At 36.5% G+C, this 15,662-nt stretch overlaps 1 protein-coding gene across 2 annotated transcripts; it reads right to left on the bottom strand.

The window, feature by feature from the left end:
• Nucleotides 1–4,611: 4,611 nt before the first annotated feature.
• On the bottom strand, nt 4,612–13,652 carry slc39a9 (solute carrier family 39 member 9). 2 transcript variants are annotated; one of them, XM_049463991.1, is made up of 7 exons: nt 12,828–13,652; nt 10,559–10,667; nt 9,112–9,309; nt 8,770–8,841; nt 8,587–8,672; nt 8,171–8,305; nt 4,612–6,696 (listed from the first exon to the last, which is right to left on the bottom strand). In XM_049463991.1, exons 1-7 carry the CDS (start codon nt 12,921–12,923, stop codon nt 6,463–6,465), a joined length of 930 nt encoding a protein of 309 aa, XP_049319948.1. In that variant the 5' UTR covers nt 12,924–13,652; the 3' UTR covers nt 4,612–6,462. The 2 variants fall into 2 exon arrangements, with proteins under 2 accessions (XP_049319948.1, XP_049319949.1); XM_049463992.1 differs by having other exon boundaries at nt 8,770–8,838.
• Between the last annotated feature and the right edge of the window lie 2,010 nt (nt 13,653–15,662).

Genomic DNA, 15,662 nt, shown 5'->3' with positions numbered 1-15,662 from the left:
AAATTGTATAGAAAAAATAGTACAATTCTAAATAAATATTTAAAATATATAAATTAATCTGCTTTACAACCTTCACTGGGTTCACAGTGTGTTTGTCTGTGTGATTTTCATGGATTTACTTGTTTTTCATGGATGTGCAGATAAGCGCAAGACTCATTCATGTTTTACAGCTTTTAACATCACAAATGCCAAAAAAAAAGTTTACACTCAATGTATGACACAGTAACTCAGTAACAGCTCTTTACTGATTTATAGTGTGTATGTGTTAAAGCAGGAAAAGCACTATCATGTGGAGCAGTGAGTCTCCAGGATCATGACTTAAAAAGACTCATATACTGATCTTAGTAGTTCAGGTTTGTCAGTTAAAAATGAATAACAAATGTACTATCCCATTTAAAAAAAAAAAACAAAAACAAACTCTGCACCCAAATCTTCCTGTCATATTTGCCCAATTTTACGGTATATAATAACAATAATGCAGTGCCACGACTTAAGGCATAAGGCGTGAGAATGGGATTCTAATGCTTGGAAAAGAGATAATTAGGCATGGCCACGGCTTATTAAGGCATGAGAATGAGTTATTCAAATCGTGGCTACTAACGTGTGGCCACAAGGTCCTTTTGTTTCAGTTATTAAAGCAAGCAGCTCTCAGGGGTTGTGCACAATATGAATATGTTAAACAGGTCTAAATACTGTCTGTGTCTGAGCCCGTCAGCTTTTAGTATCAGAATTAATGGATTTTCCGTACTTTTCTGCACAGTACAATTTTTTTTAATGACGCTGTTTTTCTTATTTTACAAACATCATCTCCCTTTTTGTTTTGCATTCCATCATAACCACACCCAAAATAATGGAGTCAGCTGTAAGTATGCAATGTATACTTGACGTATACCCAATGCTGACAATCTATTTATACTACAAACTCATAAACTAGTTAGTGTCAATAGATCGTATGCACTAGGAATGTACCCAGTGTGGACGTACTACCAGACTTTTCTTTTTACTGTCCTTTCAATACATTCAAGAATGTTCCTCTGGAGGAAGGATATAGTGTATCCAAACTCCTCCTGTTTACATGTCAAGTACTAATATGAGATTTGGTAACAAGTTAAATTCATTCAAATAAAAAAAAATAAATAAATAAATAAATCATGATCTGACTAAATATGGAAAAGCTGAATGATGTACAGTATCTGTGTAGGTTCTGTTCTGTTTATTCCTTTATAAACTAAATAAAGCAAAAACTTCCTTTAATAAGGCCAACAAAAAGCCAATTAGTTAGATTAGCTATTCTTAGCTATTATTAGTATTTTGCTTGGTTTAAAGCACTTGTTTTAAAAAGTACTAGACAAGATAACTATATATTAATATATGTATATGTATTATAAAAGACACTATTCCCTGTACAGAGGCCAGTGCTCACATTGGCTCCTATTTGCTGGTCTACTCTGCAGCACCCTCTGGTGTAGTGATCTCTCACAGTCTCAGTCTGTGTGCTGATGGGAGTTTAAAAGTGGAGGCCTGAACACATGCGTTATACGAGGCAGCAGCTGAACATAAAGTAGCTGTAGAGATTTTATGGGGATAGAGGCTTTTTGTGGGAGGTATAAGGGAGTGATGGAGAGAGAGGATAGTTTCATTTTGGCTTCATTATTAGACTCCCTCAGGTCTCCATATGGTCTGTTATCAGAGTCTGGCAGGTGGAGATGAGCTGGAGGAGATGTGCTGTATACCGGTGTCATTTATGTAGGAGTGCAGCGGGAGATGATGTTGCTGAAATGGAGTTTAAGATTGATACACAGAGTCGTGTACAAAAAGTTTAGGAAAGCCGTGGCCAAAAGACACCTTTTTTTTTTTTTTTAGTTACTTTTCAAAAGAGTTTCTTTTGAGAGCTTGACACACTGTTTCTGTATTTGTGTCAATCATTAAATACTTTTAAAACCTTTTTTTCCCCGAAAACCCTAATGTAAATTGATTTAATAAATGTTCAGCATACCGGTAAATATTAAATGTTTATTAATAAACCTGTTTATATAGATTGTTAAGGATTTTAGCAACACTAGCCTCGTCATTTCCTACTGTAAACTAAACAAACCTGTCCGATATCATTTATGCCATGGCAAATAAGACTATACCTGCAGTATGTGATAACCATGTTCATAAAGTTTTTCCACAGTTAAGACTCAAAAAGCCATTTCTAGGAGTTTAACTCTGTCCATAAATGTGCACCATTCACTATATACAGGTGCGTCTAAAATAAAACCCAAAATGCAAAAAAGTAAACTCATATTCACAGGATTTATTAAACAGAGTGGTCTATTTTAAGCGTTTATTCTGTTAAATGTAGATTATTATGGATTTACAGCTAAGAATCTCAAGAAATTAGAATATTAGATAAGACCAATTGGTATATTTGGTGGTGTGGGCAGCTGACAAGTCCTGCTGGGAAATGAAATCCGCATCTTCATAAAGATTGGCAGCAGAAGAAAGTAAGAATTACTAAAATAAATAAACTTTTCAATGGTATTCAGATTTTTTCAGATGCACATGTAGCGCACTACTAAGTGTTGTCCAAGAACGTGCCAATTTTCTAGTGCACTACAACAATCAGAGTGCACTGTAATATGTAGTCTCCAGGCAATATACAATAACAGAATACCCACAGTAACCACAACACAGTAATCAGCTCACACAAAAACATGTCCAAAACTGTTGACTATCTTTTCAAACTTCTCTAAAGTAGTGTGTTCTATTTAGTAAAATGGAATTTTTCACCCTTGTAGCAGGTCGCGAATAAAAGCGGCCGAAATTAGTTTCCTCAGAAGGGTGGCTGGGGTTTTCCTCAGAGAGGGCTCGGAGTAGAACCGCTGCTTCTTTGCATTGAAAGGAGCCAGTTGAGGTGGTTCGGGCATCTGATGAGGATGCCATCAGGGCGCCTCCCTAAGGAGGTGCTCTTGACACGTCCAGCTTGGCGGAGACCACTCTGGCATGGAAACGCCTAGGGATGCCCCTGGTCAGAGTTGGAAGATGTTAGCCCGGATGGGGAACTTTGGGGCTCCTTGCTAGAACTGCTACCCCTGCGACCCGACTTCGGATAAGCGGTGGACGATGCATGGATTGATGAATGGATGGATGGTTGGAATTTTACACGCAGGAAACAGCGACTAGGTCACAGTTCTGGACACAGCTTTGTTTTATTTATAAGACTTCTTTTTAACTTCTAAAGTGTTGAAGATGGTAAACAATTTCCTCATAGTAGCTGCCTTCCAATGCGTGGGCTGCATTTCTCAAGGGTGACCTCAAAGGTGGCTGTTCCAAAGTGAAGAACTCATAGTATAGAGTCATGAAATTCAGCTGGCCTTTGGAATGGTTTAAGGGACGCAACTGATGTATCCTTCCAAGTCTTAGGTTCTCTGATATGCCAAAAGTTCTCTCAACACATATAATGTTTTGGAGGGGTTGGAGAAGCATGACAATGGCAGAAAAAAAAACATCCAATTTTTATTTTGAGTTAAAATATAAATAAATGTAGTGTAAAATTTGTATTTTATCATTCTACACATTGTTTGAACTTATTGTTGTTAAATTCAGTGATAATGTAGTTGTATACTGTCTCTTTAGGGAATGCAGTAGGAATGTTTTGGGGCTTTTATCTCACTAGAGGGCAATATTGGGCAGTTAAAATTTGGTTGGAAACTGAAGCAGTTTTTTTATAAATTGGATATTATTTGTTGAAACTTTTTTTAAGTTTTGCAAACCTACAGGTGTTTTCTGTGGGTACGATGAGGTCAACAGCCTACAAAGCAGGCTGCATTTTCTCCCACACTTCACTCTCAAGTTCTACACTGGAGGTCGGACCTTTCTGGTGACATCACCACTTTAGCCCAAAAGGGATTCGTTTCTCAGGGGAACATCTTTAAAAAATATTTCATACTTCTACTCAATGATAAAACTCCTGCATCTGGATTGCAATTGAAAAAACAGGAGGACTAGTGAGTTTTTGGCTTTTTTTGGTCATGTGACATTCAGGTGTTCAGTAGCTCCTCCATTTCCACTCACTGTTGTGTTTATGTGGATCTCCGTGGAAATGTTTAAATTGTATAATTACGGCGTGACAGTGGGCCAAATAGCTATTTAATTAAGCATGAGGTGACGAAACTCAGATGTGCATTTGGACAGGAATAAAATTAACGGAGTACCACAGACTTCAGCGAAAAATTGTAGGTAATTCAGCCTGTAATTTTCTCAGAGGACTTCTGAGAAAAAAATTCACACACAACGTCAATCTGGACGGGAATTAAATCACAGAGGACCCCCCCTCCCATAAAAGAGAAATGACCAAATTACCCCAGGACCCCCTGAGAAACTAAACCCGCCTAGACACGGCTATAGATTCATTAAACAGTATAATATGTAAGACCATCAGACTACTGAGAAAGAGTCTTCATAGGACAGATAATGTGATTCAAAAGATGTGGTGTAACAACATAATCAATACCTTTTTAAACAATTGGGTAAAAGATTAAGTCACACGTTTTTCACTGGAACAGTTCTTTAGTTCTCCATACAATTAGTCTCAACACAAAATAATTCACACCCACATTAAAAATGTAGCATTACTGAGATTCTTGTAAAATATTTATTACATTCCCTACCCACTGTTTGAATTAAACCCAGGTCCTGTCTTCGTTTCCCTCGCGCTGCCGCTCTAAACTGTACTAAAAGACTGGGTAAAAACTCAATATAGGACGTCTAAAAGTGAAGCCAAGTTTCCATTAAGCGCAGTTCATAGTGATTTATACAGAACACATTATATACACAAGCTCTGCTTCGGGCAGGCATAATAGATACACTGAAAACATCCCAGCCTGCCCACATGAACGGAGCTCGGAGATGCTTCAGAGAAAGAGAAAAGCAGCTGAACTGGTGGTGTAAGTGACGAGTCACGAGCACAGAGGAGAAGAGAAGAAGCTTCAGCAGTTCTTTCAAGTCAACTAGCTTCATAATTTAAACAGTTATTCGAAAAAAAAAAGTGTCCAGACATTGTGGAAAAAACGGGCATACGTCGTACATCCAGGCCGTTCCAAAGGCGCTCTGGGGTCTCATACATGTTCCTGGCAAGCTGTAAGGAATGTTAAATCCTTAACGTAATGCTAAACCTCCGACGAATGCTAGAAACATTGTTCTTCAACTATTATTCAGTTCCTTCTACATGACATGAAAAGATGACCTATGGTCCCACATGAGTAAAAAAAGACAATTACATTATTTCAGTTATCACCACCAAAAATAGACACTGTTTCTGTCCAACTAGTACCTATACAATTGCAAACAAATTAAATAATTAAACAAACAAACAAAATAATTAAACAAACAAACAAAAAAAATCTTGTTTGGCAGTTCAAAATATTACATGGGCATACTTTGATTCAAATTGCAAAACTTTTTTAAAGTCTGTTTACACCTGGAATTAATCTGGATAGTATCTGGATATGTTTAAACCAGATTCTGTTTACACTTATCTTATTAAGTGGTTCTTATACTGTTTTTTTCTTCAAAATGGTCTTGTCTTGAGACACTGAGACACCATCACAATGTTTTTTTATGGGGACAAGTGAAATCTAAATGTAATCTGAGCAAAAAAACAAAATAAAACAAGGCAATGTTGTTCTGATGTCTATAAGTTTACTGTTTCAGATGTCTAGAAGTATTTTCTGAGACTCTGAGATGACTAATACTATTTAAGTCAAGTAGAATAACAGACTCACTGCTCTTCACCATATTCATACTGTTTTGTGGAGAAAAAAATAAAATAAAATAAAATAAAATAAAATATAGGCTCTAAACAACTGCATTGCCATACTGCCATCATGTGAGTCCAAAAGGCTGTGTACATTATTATATATATCTGTCCCTTATTTTTAAAAATGTATTTTGACGATTAGTTTGATTGATTAATTGGTTTAAGAGAAAGTAAAAAAAAAAAAAAAAAAAACTAATTTCCAGAACACACACAAAGAGCTTACGACTGATTGGCTAAAAACAAAATGTGATCCATAGTGAAGTTATTAAGAGATACTGAGAAGATTTAAGAGAGAGGCTGAAAAAAAGAAAAGAAATGGGGAAAAAAAAGACAACATAAACCCACGATGCCATTCATTAAGAGAACAGCTAATGCCTGCTGTTGGCACACAATCCTCTGTGGAAGAGAGGAGGTAGGGGTTATGGTCATGTGATCACAATGCTGTCCAACCCACTTCCATAAGTCAGCTGCCATGCCACAGATCCGAAACCCCCAGAGAGAGGCACGACGAGTTAAATCGACTCAAATCCCTTACGGCTTCCAATTTGGTTAAACAGACAAATGCAATTCAAACCTGTGGCATGAGGTGTTTGGCCACCGTTTGGAAAAGTCCCCTGTTAGCAACAGTTCATTTTCCCTCATTTCCTCTGCTAGCGACTCTAATGCTGATGGCCGATGGACAGCACTAGAGGGATGAGGCAGCCCATGACCAGAGCCAGCACCTCCACTTTGCTCAGTCCTTTTCCTCCGCTGCCTCCAGGCGAATGGCTGTGCCCCCCTGTGCCCCCGACCTCCGGGAGGACGTGCACCGTGGCTACGTACAGGAAAGTGCCAGCGGAGAAGAGCATGGCCACTCCAGTAGCATTCACGTCAGACAGGGCCTCTTTACTGCTCTGTATGGTGAAAGGACACACAATTACAGGGAAAGCATAAGGTTACTGAAGTTTAATGTGCAGAGCAAATATAAATTGATTTATCAGTTTTATGTAGTTATACAATATAGTGCAAAAAAGTATCTGCTTGCATGCATTACACTTGGTGAGGTAAGACTTAAATGACTTTAATGGATCTGCTCAGCTCCTTTCAAACTCATTCCATGAAGTACGCTCTACTGTTCCTGTGTTTCTGAACTAATCTGAAGGCCACATGAAGTTTAGACGTCTGTAATGATTAACTTAGACATTTTGATTGATTCTGATTGAAAATAGTTTTTGCTATTTATAGGTATTTGTTTGAGTAAAATGAACATTGTTGTTTTATTCTATAAACTACAGACAACATTTTTCCCAAATTCCAAATAAAAATATTGTCATTTAAAGCATTTATTTGCAGAAAAAGAAAAATTGCTGAAATAACAAAAAAAAAAAGATGCAGAGCTTTCAGACCTCAAATAATAATAGAAATAATAAAGAAAACAAGTACATATTCATAAAGTTTTAAAAGTTCAGAAATCAATATTTGGTGGTTTTTAATAACAGTTTTCATGCATCTTGGCATGTTCTTCTCCACCAGTCTTACATACTGCTTTTGGATAACTAACCATCCTGGTGCAGAAATTCAAGCAGTTCAGCTTGGTTTGATGGCTTGTGATCATCCATCTTCTTCTTGATTCCATTCCATTCCATTATATTCCATATTTTAAGTGGTCTCTTATTTGTTTTCAGAGATGTATTTAGTAGTGACGAAATTTTACAACTTGAAATCACTGTGCTCCTGAACGCCATCAATTCTTTCACTAATGTTTGTAGAAGCACTCTGCAGCATGTCTAAGTGGTTAGTTTTATACACTAAAGTATTGAAACCTGACTTAGTTAGATGACTGAGCAAATACTTATGGAAATATTGTTTATAATTCAGGTATGCAATGATTTTTTTATTAATTAAAAGAAAATTAATAAAAATGCTGCCAGTATTCTTTGAGAAAACGGCTTTGTTCAAGAAAAACTGGCAGAACTAGTTAAATATTTATACAAAACACATTATTCCAGAATTCCAAGAACTGGAAGTTGTGAAGCAATATTTACTATAAAAATACGAACCAAACTGCCATTCAGCAACAACATACAGAATAATTTAAAATGCAGACATTCCCAGAATGTATTAAATAATTGTCTGTTTTTCTGTTTTTTGTTTGCATAGATTCGAAGGCCATCAGTTTCTAAGGAAAGTCTGCCAAATTCCGTCATCCTGCAGTTTTATACAAAATGGTATTTTTCAAAAATGAAATGCAGGATTATATCTGTTAAAAAAAACTTATTTTTTTCATAACAGTATAAGAAAGTTATTTAATAACTAACACCAATTGATGCCCGCAGCCAAACTTAATTGGCTTAATTATTTTATTATACTTCTTTTATAAGATCATACCTGACTGAGACCTAAAAAGGTGAGCATTGCCAGGAGAGGAGCCGCCAAGGCAAAAACCAGCAGGTGTTTACGAATTCGGTTCCTCTCTAAACCTGCATGCATGAGGAAGGAGACCAGGCCGAAGGCAGCAGGAGCCTGTGGAGAGAAACAACATGCTTCAGACCTAAGAAAAACATCATACAACAAGCAACAAAAGACTAAATTTACAGCATTCTTCTATGAAAAAAAAAATTCTAAATATAAAGTACACTAAAGAAATGAGGACCAGCACAGCAAGTATAAAAGTGAAGTCAGAATCTCTATAATGCAAACTAATTTAAATTCAAAATAAGGAAATCTATAACAAACAATGGCTTGAAGAATGCATTAATGTTATGTGCAATCAGAACTCTCACAAAAGCTGCAAAAGTATGTACCTTATGAAGCATAATGGCCACAAAAACAATGAGCTGGACGCTAGCCTGAGAGGTAGAAGCTGCTGCTCCAAGAGCCACTCCATCAGCTTTAGAGGGAAAATAAGTTTAAAAATGAATGATTAATAACTGTAAAACATGTACAGAAAATATTGAGAGTATTGTTCTATGATTCTATAGGTTTACCTGCAGCATGGACAACCAAGCCAAGGGTAGTAGTGACCTTCGAGCTAGCAGCTCTTGCTGCTTCTGGATCTACTGAGGAAAAGAAAACAGACATACAATAAATATCAGAACCTGATTATATAAAGGTGCCTTAACTTATTAGGATAGTTCTTCTCAATCTTGGTTGTGGAGGCACCATGTCCAACACATGCATCACTTTTACACCTGATTTAACAAGAACTTTAAGAGTTGCAGGGAGGAAACCACTAAAGTGTGCAGAGCAGGGTGCCTCCAGTTCAAGGGTTGATAAACACTGTATTAGGGAATATTCCACTTTTTAAATAGCTATTTTAGCACACTGACCATCGCCGCTGTGCATGTGGGAGCTGCCGATCTGGTCTACCAGGAGCATGAAGACAAACCCCAGCACCAGAGAGATGCCTATGTAGGCATGGAGCTGCTCATGACTGTGGGCGTGTTCACCACTGGGCCCAACCACTCCCTCAGCTACTTTCTGCTCGGGGACGGACACCTCAGCCTGGCCGTGAGCATGATGTCCAGCTGCAAAGAAAGAGAGAAGAAAATAATGATTTATTTTATTTAATGTCCATAATTTAACAACACTACAAAGTGTTTAAAATGTGTAATAACACCTTTTAGATTCTTCCTCTTGTATGGTAACCACAATCAAACATTGATTAAACTGATGTGTGTAGCATAATTGCATATGTACAGCTCTGGGGGGAAAAAAAGAGAATACATAATGATGTTTTCCTTGATTTGACCAAATTGAAAACTTCTGGTATATATATATCTCAAGAGGAATATGGATGATCACTGCTTGAATTTTTGCACCAGGAGTTGCATAAAGGTATCCAAAAGCAGTGTGTAAGACTGGTGGAGGAGAACATGCCAAGATGCATGAAATGTGTGATTAAAAACCAGGGTTATTCCACCAAATATTGATTTCTGAAAACGTTTTAAATATGAACTTGTTTTCTTTGCATTATTTGAGGTCTGAAAGCTCTGCATCTTTTGTTATTTCAGCCATTTCTCATTTTCTGCAAATAAATGCTCTAAATGACAATATTTTTATTTAGAATTTGTGAGAAATGTTGTCTGTAGTTTATAGAATAAAACAACAATATTCATTTTACTCAAACATAAACCTATAAATAGCAAAATCAGAGAATCTGATTCAGAAACTGAAGGGGTCTCTTATTTTTTTTCCAGAGCTGTATAAATGTAGGAACATGAACTATGTTTATAGTTAGAAGCCTCACTTTCCAATTAAACTGCATTCCCAAGCAGTCTCTTTTAACGCTGAGTATTGGCCGTTACTGATCTAATCTAGTCTTTTTTTGTTAAAAAAAAAAAAAAAGTCATATAAATGTGATGTTATTTGTGTAGTTAGATATTCGAATCAGAGCTAATATACAATATATTCCCTCTGGTAAAAGAATAGGGCATGCTGAACACAGTGGCAATAAAGAATTAGAACCGCATCAGGTTACAAAAAGCCGATACTTCAAAGTAAAATATATGCCTGGGTCAATTTCAATCCCAAGCTATTGGATCAAATCAGGACATTTCTAGTTATAGTTCATTTGTAGTATTTAATAAGATCACTTTTTTTTTATTTTTAAAGCCAGTCCAACCTGAATATTTTAGTAATGCTGAATAATAAATTATTATTAAATATTAAATCATTGAAAATCTATTCTTGACTTCAAAACCGTATCATTAACCCTGAAAATGTATTCTCTCATCTCTGAACACAAATCTGAAGTTCATCCTGACGGACACTCACCCTCCAAAACCTCCTCATACAATGCATGGACTCCTTCAGGAATAATCACAGCCAGTGCTGTTCCACATAACAGGCCTGCTCCCAGTACAGTCACCAGTTTGAGTTTTTCCTGGAAAGAAGGGCAGAGGGATATTAGTTTAAACCCACAACTACTGTTAGCATGACATGAACCTGGATCAATATTTTAAGGTTTGCAATGACGTGTTAGTCTGACTAGGTATAGACCGATGCATAGACTGTACATTCTAATAATGCTCCCATAAATATCAGCCAGTACCAGCAGTTTAAATTATGTTCTTGGAGTAATGCTGTCCTGGGTCTATTACCTTTCATTCACTGTGGGAAATAATACTGTTTAGGTCAATTTTTGTTGTTTTGACATGATTTGAATCTGGTAGTTCTTTTTAACCTTATGTCAAAGTGTAATGATGAACAGAACTATTTTTAAATTATATTCACACTGATTTTCATTGAAAGTTAAGATGATTTATTTATTTTCTTGTAAAGCTGCAGGACAGTGTCAATTCGCAACACAGAATAAACTATTCATTAACCGACAGAAACAGAGAAGAGATAACAAGATCAAGCAGATGTTTGCCATTCCAACCCCTAAAGAACATGGAGATTAAGTTAACTATGTAAACTATAACCACAGCATGGCTTTGTGCAATATAGTAGAATTAGTACAGCTAATCTAATGATTCCTACACTAAAACAGCAACAGAGGCAACACTATATGGACAAATAGTTTTTTTTTACATTTACATTTTAACTAATTACAGTATTTAGCAAAAAATGCTAATTCATTTAGTAGTCATTAAAATGTACTGGGATTTTAACAAACTATACTTTAGCATTTCTCAGTATTTACTGGGCACTAGATAGACCTCAGATTTTACTGTATCACACACCACTACCCTTGTCTGACCTAAATGTTGGAACACTGCTGTGCGGATCCTGTGAGGATGGCACTAAGCCTTAGTGAGATCAGTCTGATGTTGTCAAAAAGAAATTTACAGCAATTTTCACATACAAAACACACTGTTAAAAGGACTGTATCGGCCATTCCTAGAGTCCACAAAGCTTTAGACATATAAGCTAACTAGTTAGCTTGCTTCTTAGCTGTTAGCCAAGTTAACAAATACTCTTAGTAGTAGTTGGGGGTAGGGGTGGGCAATATTATATTGTATATAATATATCGTGACACAGAAATATCGTGATATTAAAAATCCATATCGTGATAATAAAGATGTTCTGTCTTAAATGTAGTCTATTATTTACTGTGAAGCTTTAAGTGTATTTATTGTATAACTGTTTCAGTTTGCAGTTTATATGCATGCACTAAATATTCTGCATTATTTTTTGCTGCATTATATTATTTATTTTGCCACATTATGATTATGCTGTTATAATCGTATACTATATTCCTGAAATTAATTAATTAATTTTCTGTTTTCCTATATCGCCAAGTATATCGTCATTGCAAAAATACCCTGAAATATCGTGATATTATTTTAGAGCCATATCGCCCACCCCTAGTTTATTATCTTGTGTACTACTGTTTGTTTGCAGCTTATATGCATGCACTAAATATTTAAAACTATTGTACTATATAAAAAGATTTTATTTTCTCATCACCAAGAATAAATATCATTAGCAGAAACACCCTGTTACATTATAATAATTACTCTAAGGCTGTACTGCTCATTCCTAGAGTCCACAAATATTTAGACTTGTACAGCTCTGGAAAAAAAAAAATTAAGAGACCACTTCAGTTTCTGAATCAGTTTCTCTGATTTTGCTATTTATAGATATATGTTTGAGTAAAATGAACATTGTCGTTTTATTCTATAAACTACGGACAACATTTCTCCCAAATTCCAAGTTCAGAAATCAATATTTGGTGGAATAAACCTGGTTTTTAATCAGTTTTCATGCATCTTGGCATGTTCTCCTCCACCAGTCTTACACACTGCTTTTGGATAACTTTATGCCTTTACTCCTGGTGCAAAAATTCAAGCAGTTCAGCTTGGTTTGATGTCTTGTGATCATCCATCTTCCTTCTGATTATATTTCAGAGGTTTTCAATGTGGTGAAATCAAAGAAACTCAATTTTTAAGTGGTCTCTTATTTATTTTTTTGTCCAGAGCTGTAGTTAGTTACCCTAGGTAACGTTAGGTTAGCTAGTGTTGCTTCTTAGCTAGTTAGCTAGCTGTTAGCTAACCAAACAAACACACACTGTTACTCTTATTAAGCTCTTAAAACTCACCTCTGAGAAGTTGACAGCCAGAGGAATGGTCCCAGCAACATAACAGCCCACTAACATCGCCAGAGAGAGCAGAGATATAGAGCTGAAGTCGTCCATTTCTGCTGCCTGACTCAGTACACCACTGCTTTATACCCTGAACTATAAGCTAACAAGCTAACCTAACTACCTACAAGAAGCCTGCTGCTGAAGCCAATCTAAAGCTAGCTAGCTTTGGGATATTCTCAACAAACAAAAAAACAGTGTTAAAACCGCTTCCAATACAATACAGTACAGTTAAACCCTGGAGGAGCAGTTTAAAAAAACTAAACGCACCGATTTCTGGTGGATAAAGGCAGAAATCTGAAGATTAATCAGAACTAGAGATTGTTTTGGTTAGCAGCGCAGGAAGCAGCTTATAAACAGGAAAACAAGAGAAAGAAGGCGTGAATATTGCTGGACGGACTCTAATGTACTCTAATATTACAGTATTTTACACAAACACACACAGCTCTCTGAACTAAACCCAGTTATAAACTCAGCAGCAGCTCCGTTTCGGTCGAGTTCAGCTCCTGCCACAGTGGCACAGACCCACAGACCCACAGACCCGAGCAGCAGAGGCGGCAGCAGCAGCAGCGCTTCCCCACCACAGTAAACCCCGCAGCAGCTAACCCCGCGCGCCACAGGCCGATCCTCTGCTCGGATTGATCTCCTCCTGTGGGGGTAAAGTCATCCTGCACTCGGAGGAACCGCTGATATAAAGCTAAGCAGCGCTGAATCCTCTACTGCAGGCTCGCCCCTAACCCCAGCTCTCCGCTGTGATGTTGGCAGTCTGAACGTGAGGATGTCCGGGTCAGCAGACATTCAAAATAAAAGTCCCTCACAAAAAAAACGTCCAATTTATTTGTAATCTTTAGATTTTTTAATTATTAATTAATTATTAAAAGTGTTTGTAGTTGTTATACATAACAATATAACTAGACATAATATATATATATATATATATATATATATATATATATATATATATATATATATATATATATATATATATATATATTTCACAGTCGTACTATTACAAAATTAAAGCCGTACTATTACAAGATTAACATCGTAATAAGATTAAAGTCAGAATATTACGAGATTAAAGTAGAGAAAAAAATATTAATTAATGGTCATCTGATTTTGCACTCATCGTTTATACTGAGAAAACAAGTGAGTGAGAGTTTCTGAATAATGTACTCTCTGAATGCAGAGAGAGATGCAGAGAAGTGAAATATCAAATTTTGTGGCCTTATTTATTTTGTGCAGTTTTGATATGTAATTTTATTGTATTAAGTTTTATACATGTAGTAGCCAAGTTCCCCCTCAGTTTCTTAAAAAATAGTTTGCATGAATATGTATTGTTCTTAAGGCTATTTTTCAAAAAAAAAAAAAAAAAAAAAAAAAGGGGCTGGTTTGTATTCTATAAAAGTGGGTCACGGTTTAATGAATATGAGAAAATGTGGGTCCTGGGCTGAGACCAGTTGAGAAACCCTGTTCTAAATGCTTTGTGTTTTTTTTATTGTCCTTGTCTTTGTTGTCCCTTACTGAAGAAAAGTACCCTTTGCAGCTAGTTAGCAAGGTTTTTCAGTAAATCCCAGGTAAGTTCTGATAGGTAAATGTTAATTTAAACTATTGTAAACAGGTTTAACAATAGTTAAGCATATTTGAAAGCATTTTAACCACACATTTAAGCTGATGATTGAGTCAGCTAAAATCAAGGGGGTTTAGAAGGCCGTAAACTTTTAAAGACCTCTTAAAGGGGCTCTAAACCCCATGAATGCCTTTTACAACTGAAGCAATTTCTAATGCACAACTTTACATTTTCAACCCCACATTTCACCTATTAGTAATGTGGACAAAACGAAATGTGGTTTCGTTTTGAGGTATTGCTTTATTAGCAGAATTGCTTTATTGGCCAAAAACAGTTGCTCACAAATGACGTGTTTTAATCAGATTCATACATAAATAAATGGAGAATGCAGAATGCATGTGATAAAAAAAAAAATACAAGGACACAAGGCCTTAGGGAGTCTCACTGCTATGTGTGGAATATAGATTAAATGTGCTGGGATGTACAAGTATAAGTAGATGTGGATCAATGTCTTTAAAAAGTGAAAATGTGCAAGAACATTGCAAGATGCATAGAATAGGCTCGAAATTAAATGTGCATGATATTTGCACCATGACCTGTGTAAGGATCACAAACATGCATGTGCATTTAGAGAGAGACATTATCATTATATTGCTGACAATGGACACTAGAGGGTAGTGCTGTATTGTTTGATGGCACACCTGTTGGAACACCCTCCCCCTTAGTGATGATAATAAAGAAGGTAGATGGGTATTAGAATTGCTCAGTGTGTCTGTGTGTTTGCACGGATGGTAAGTCTAGTCCGAGCAGTGCATACACTGAGGGATTTCATGATCTGCTTACCAAGGGACTATACACGTCTTATTCCCAGTAACCTGATCATTATTTCAGGATCAGCAAATTGGCAGAGGGATGTTTGCAGAGGCATCATATACCTGCTGTTTGTATTGTGTATATTCCAAAAGCCAATTGGCTGCACAATCATCCAATAAGAGAAGCAGGAGGAGGGAGCTTGGTCCTTCTGATTCACACATTTATCAGTATTGCAGTACCTTCAGGAATGGTGCACTTATATTTTGTAGGTGGAGGTGGCTTAGGGGTTAAAACACTAGGCTATTAGTCACATGGTTCTGGGATACCTAGATCCAGTAAACAGCCACTGCTGGGCCCTTGAGCAAGGTCTTTAACTCTTATCTGTTCCAGAAGCAATGCAGCGTGGCTGA

Source organism: Astyanax mexicanus, chromosome 14 (genome assembly GCF_023375975.1).
Source record: "Astyanax mexicanus isolate ESR-SI-001 chromosome 14, AstMex3_surface, whole genome shotgun sequence".
In the NCBI taxonomy this organism is placed as follows: Eukaryota; Metazoa; Chordata; class Actinopteri; order Characiformes; family Acestrorhamphidae; genus Astyanax; species Astyanax mexicanus.
Note: the sequence above shows the minus strand (reverse complement) of the source record. Positions and strands in the feature narration are given on the sequence as shown.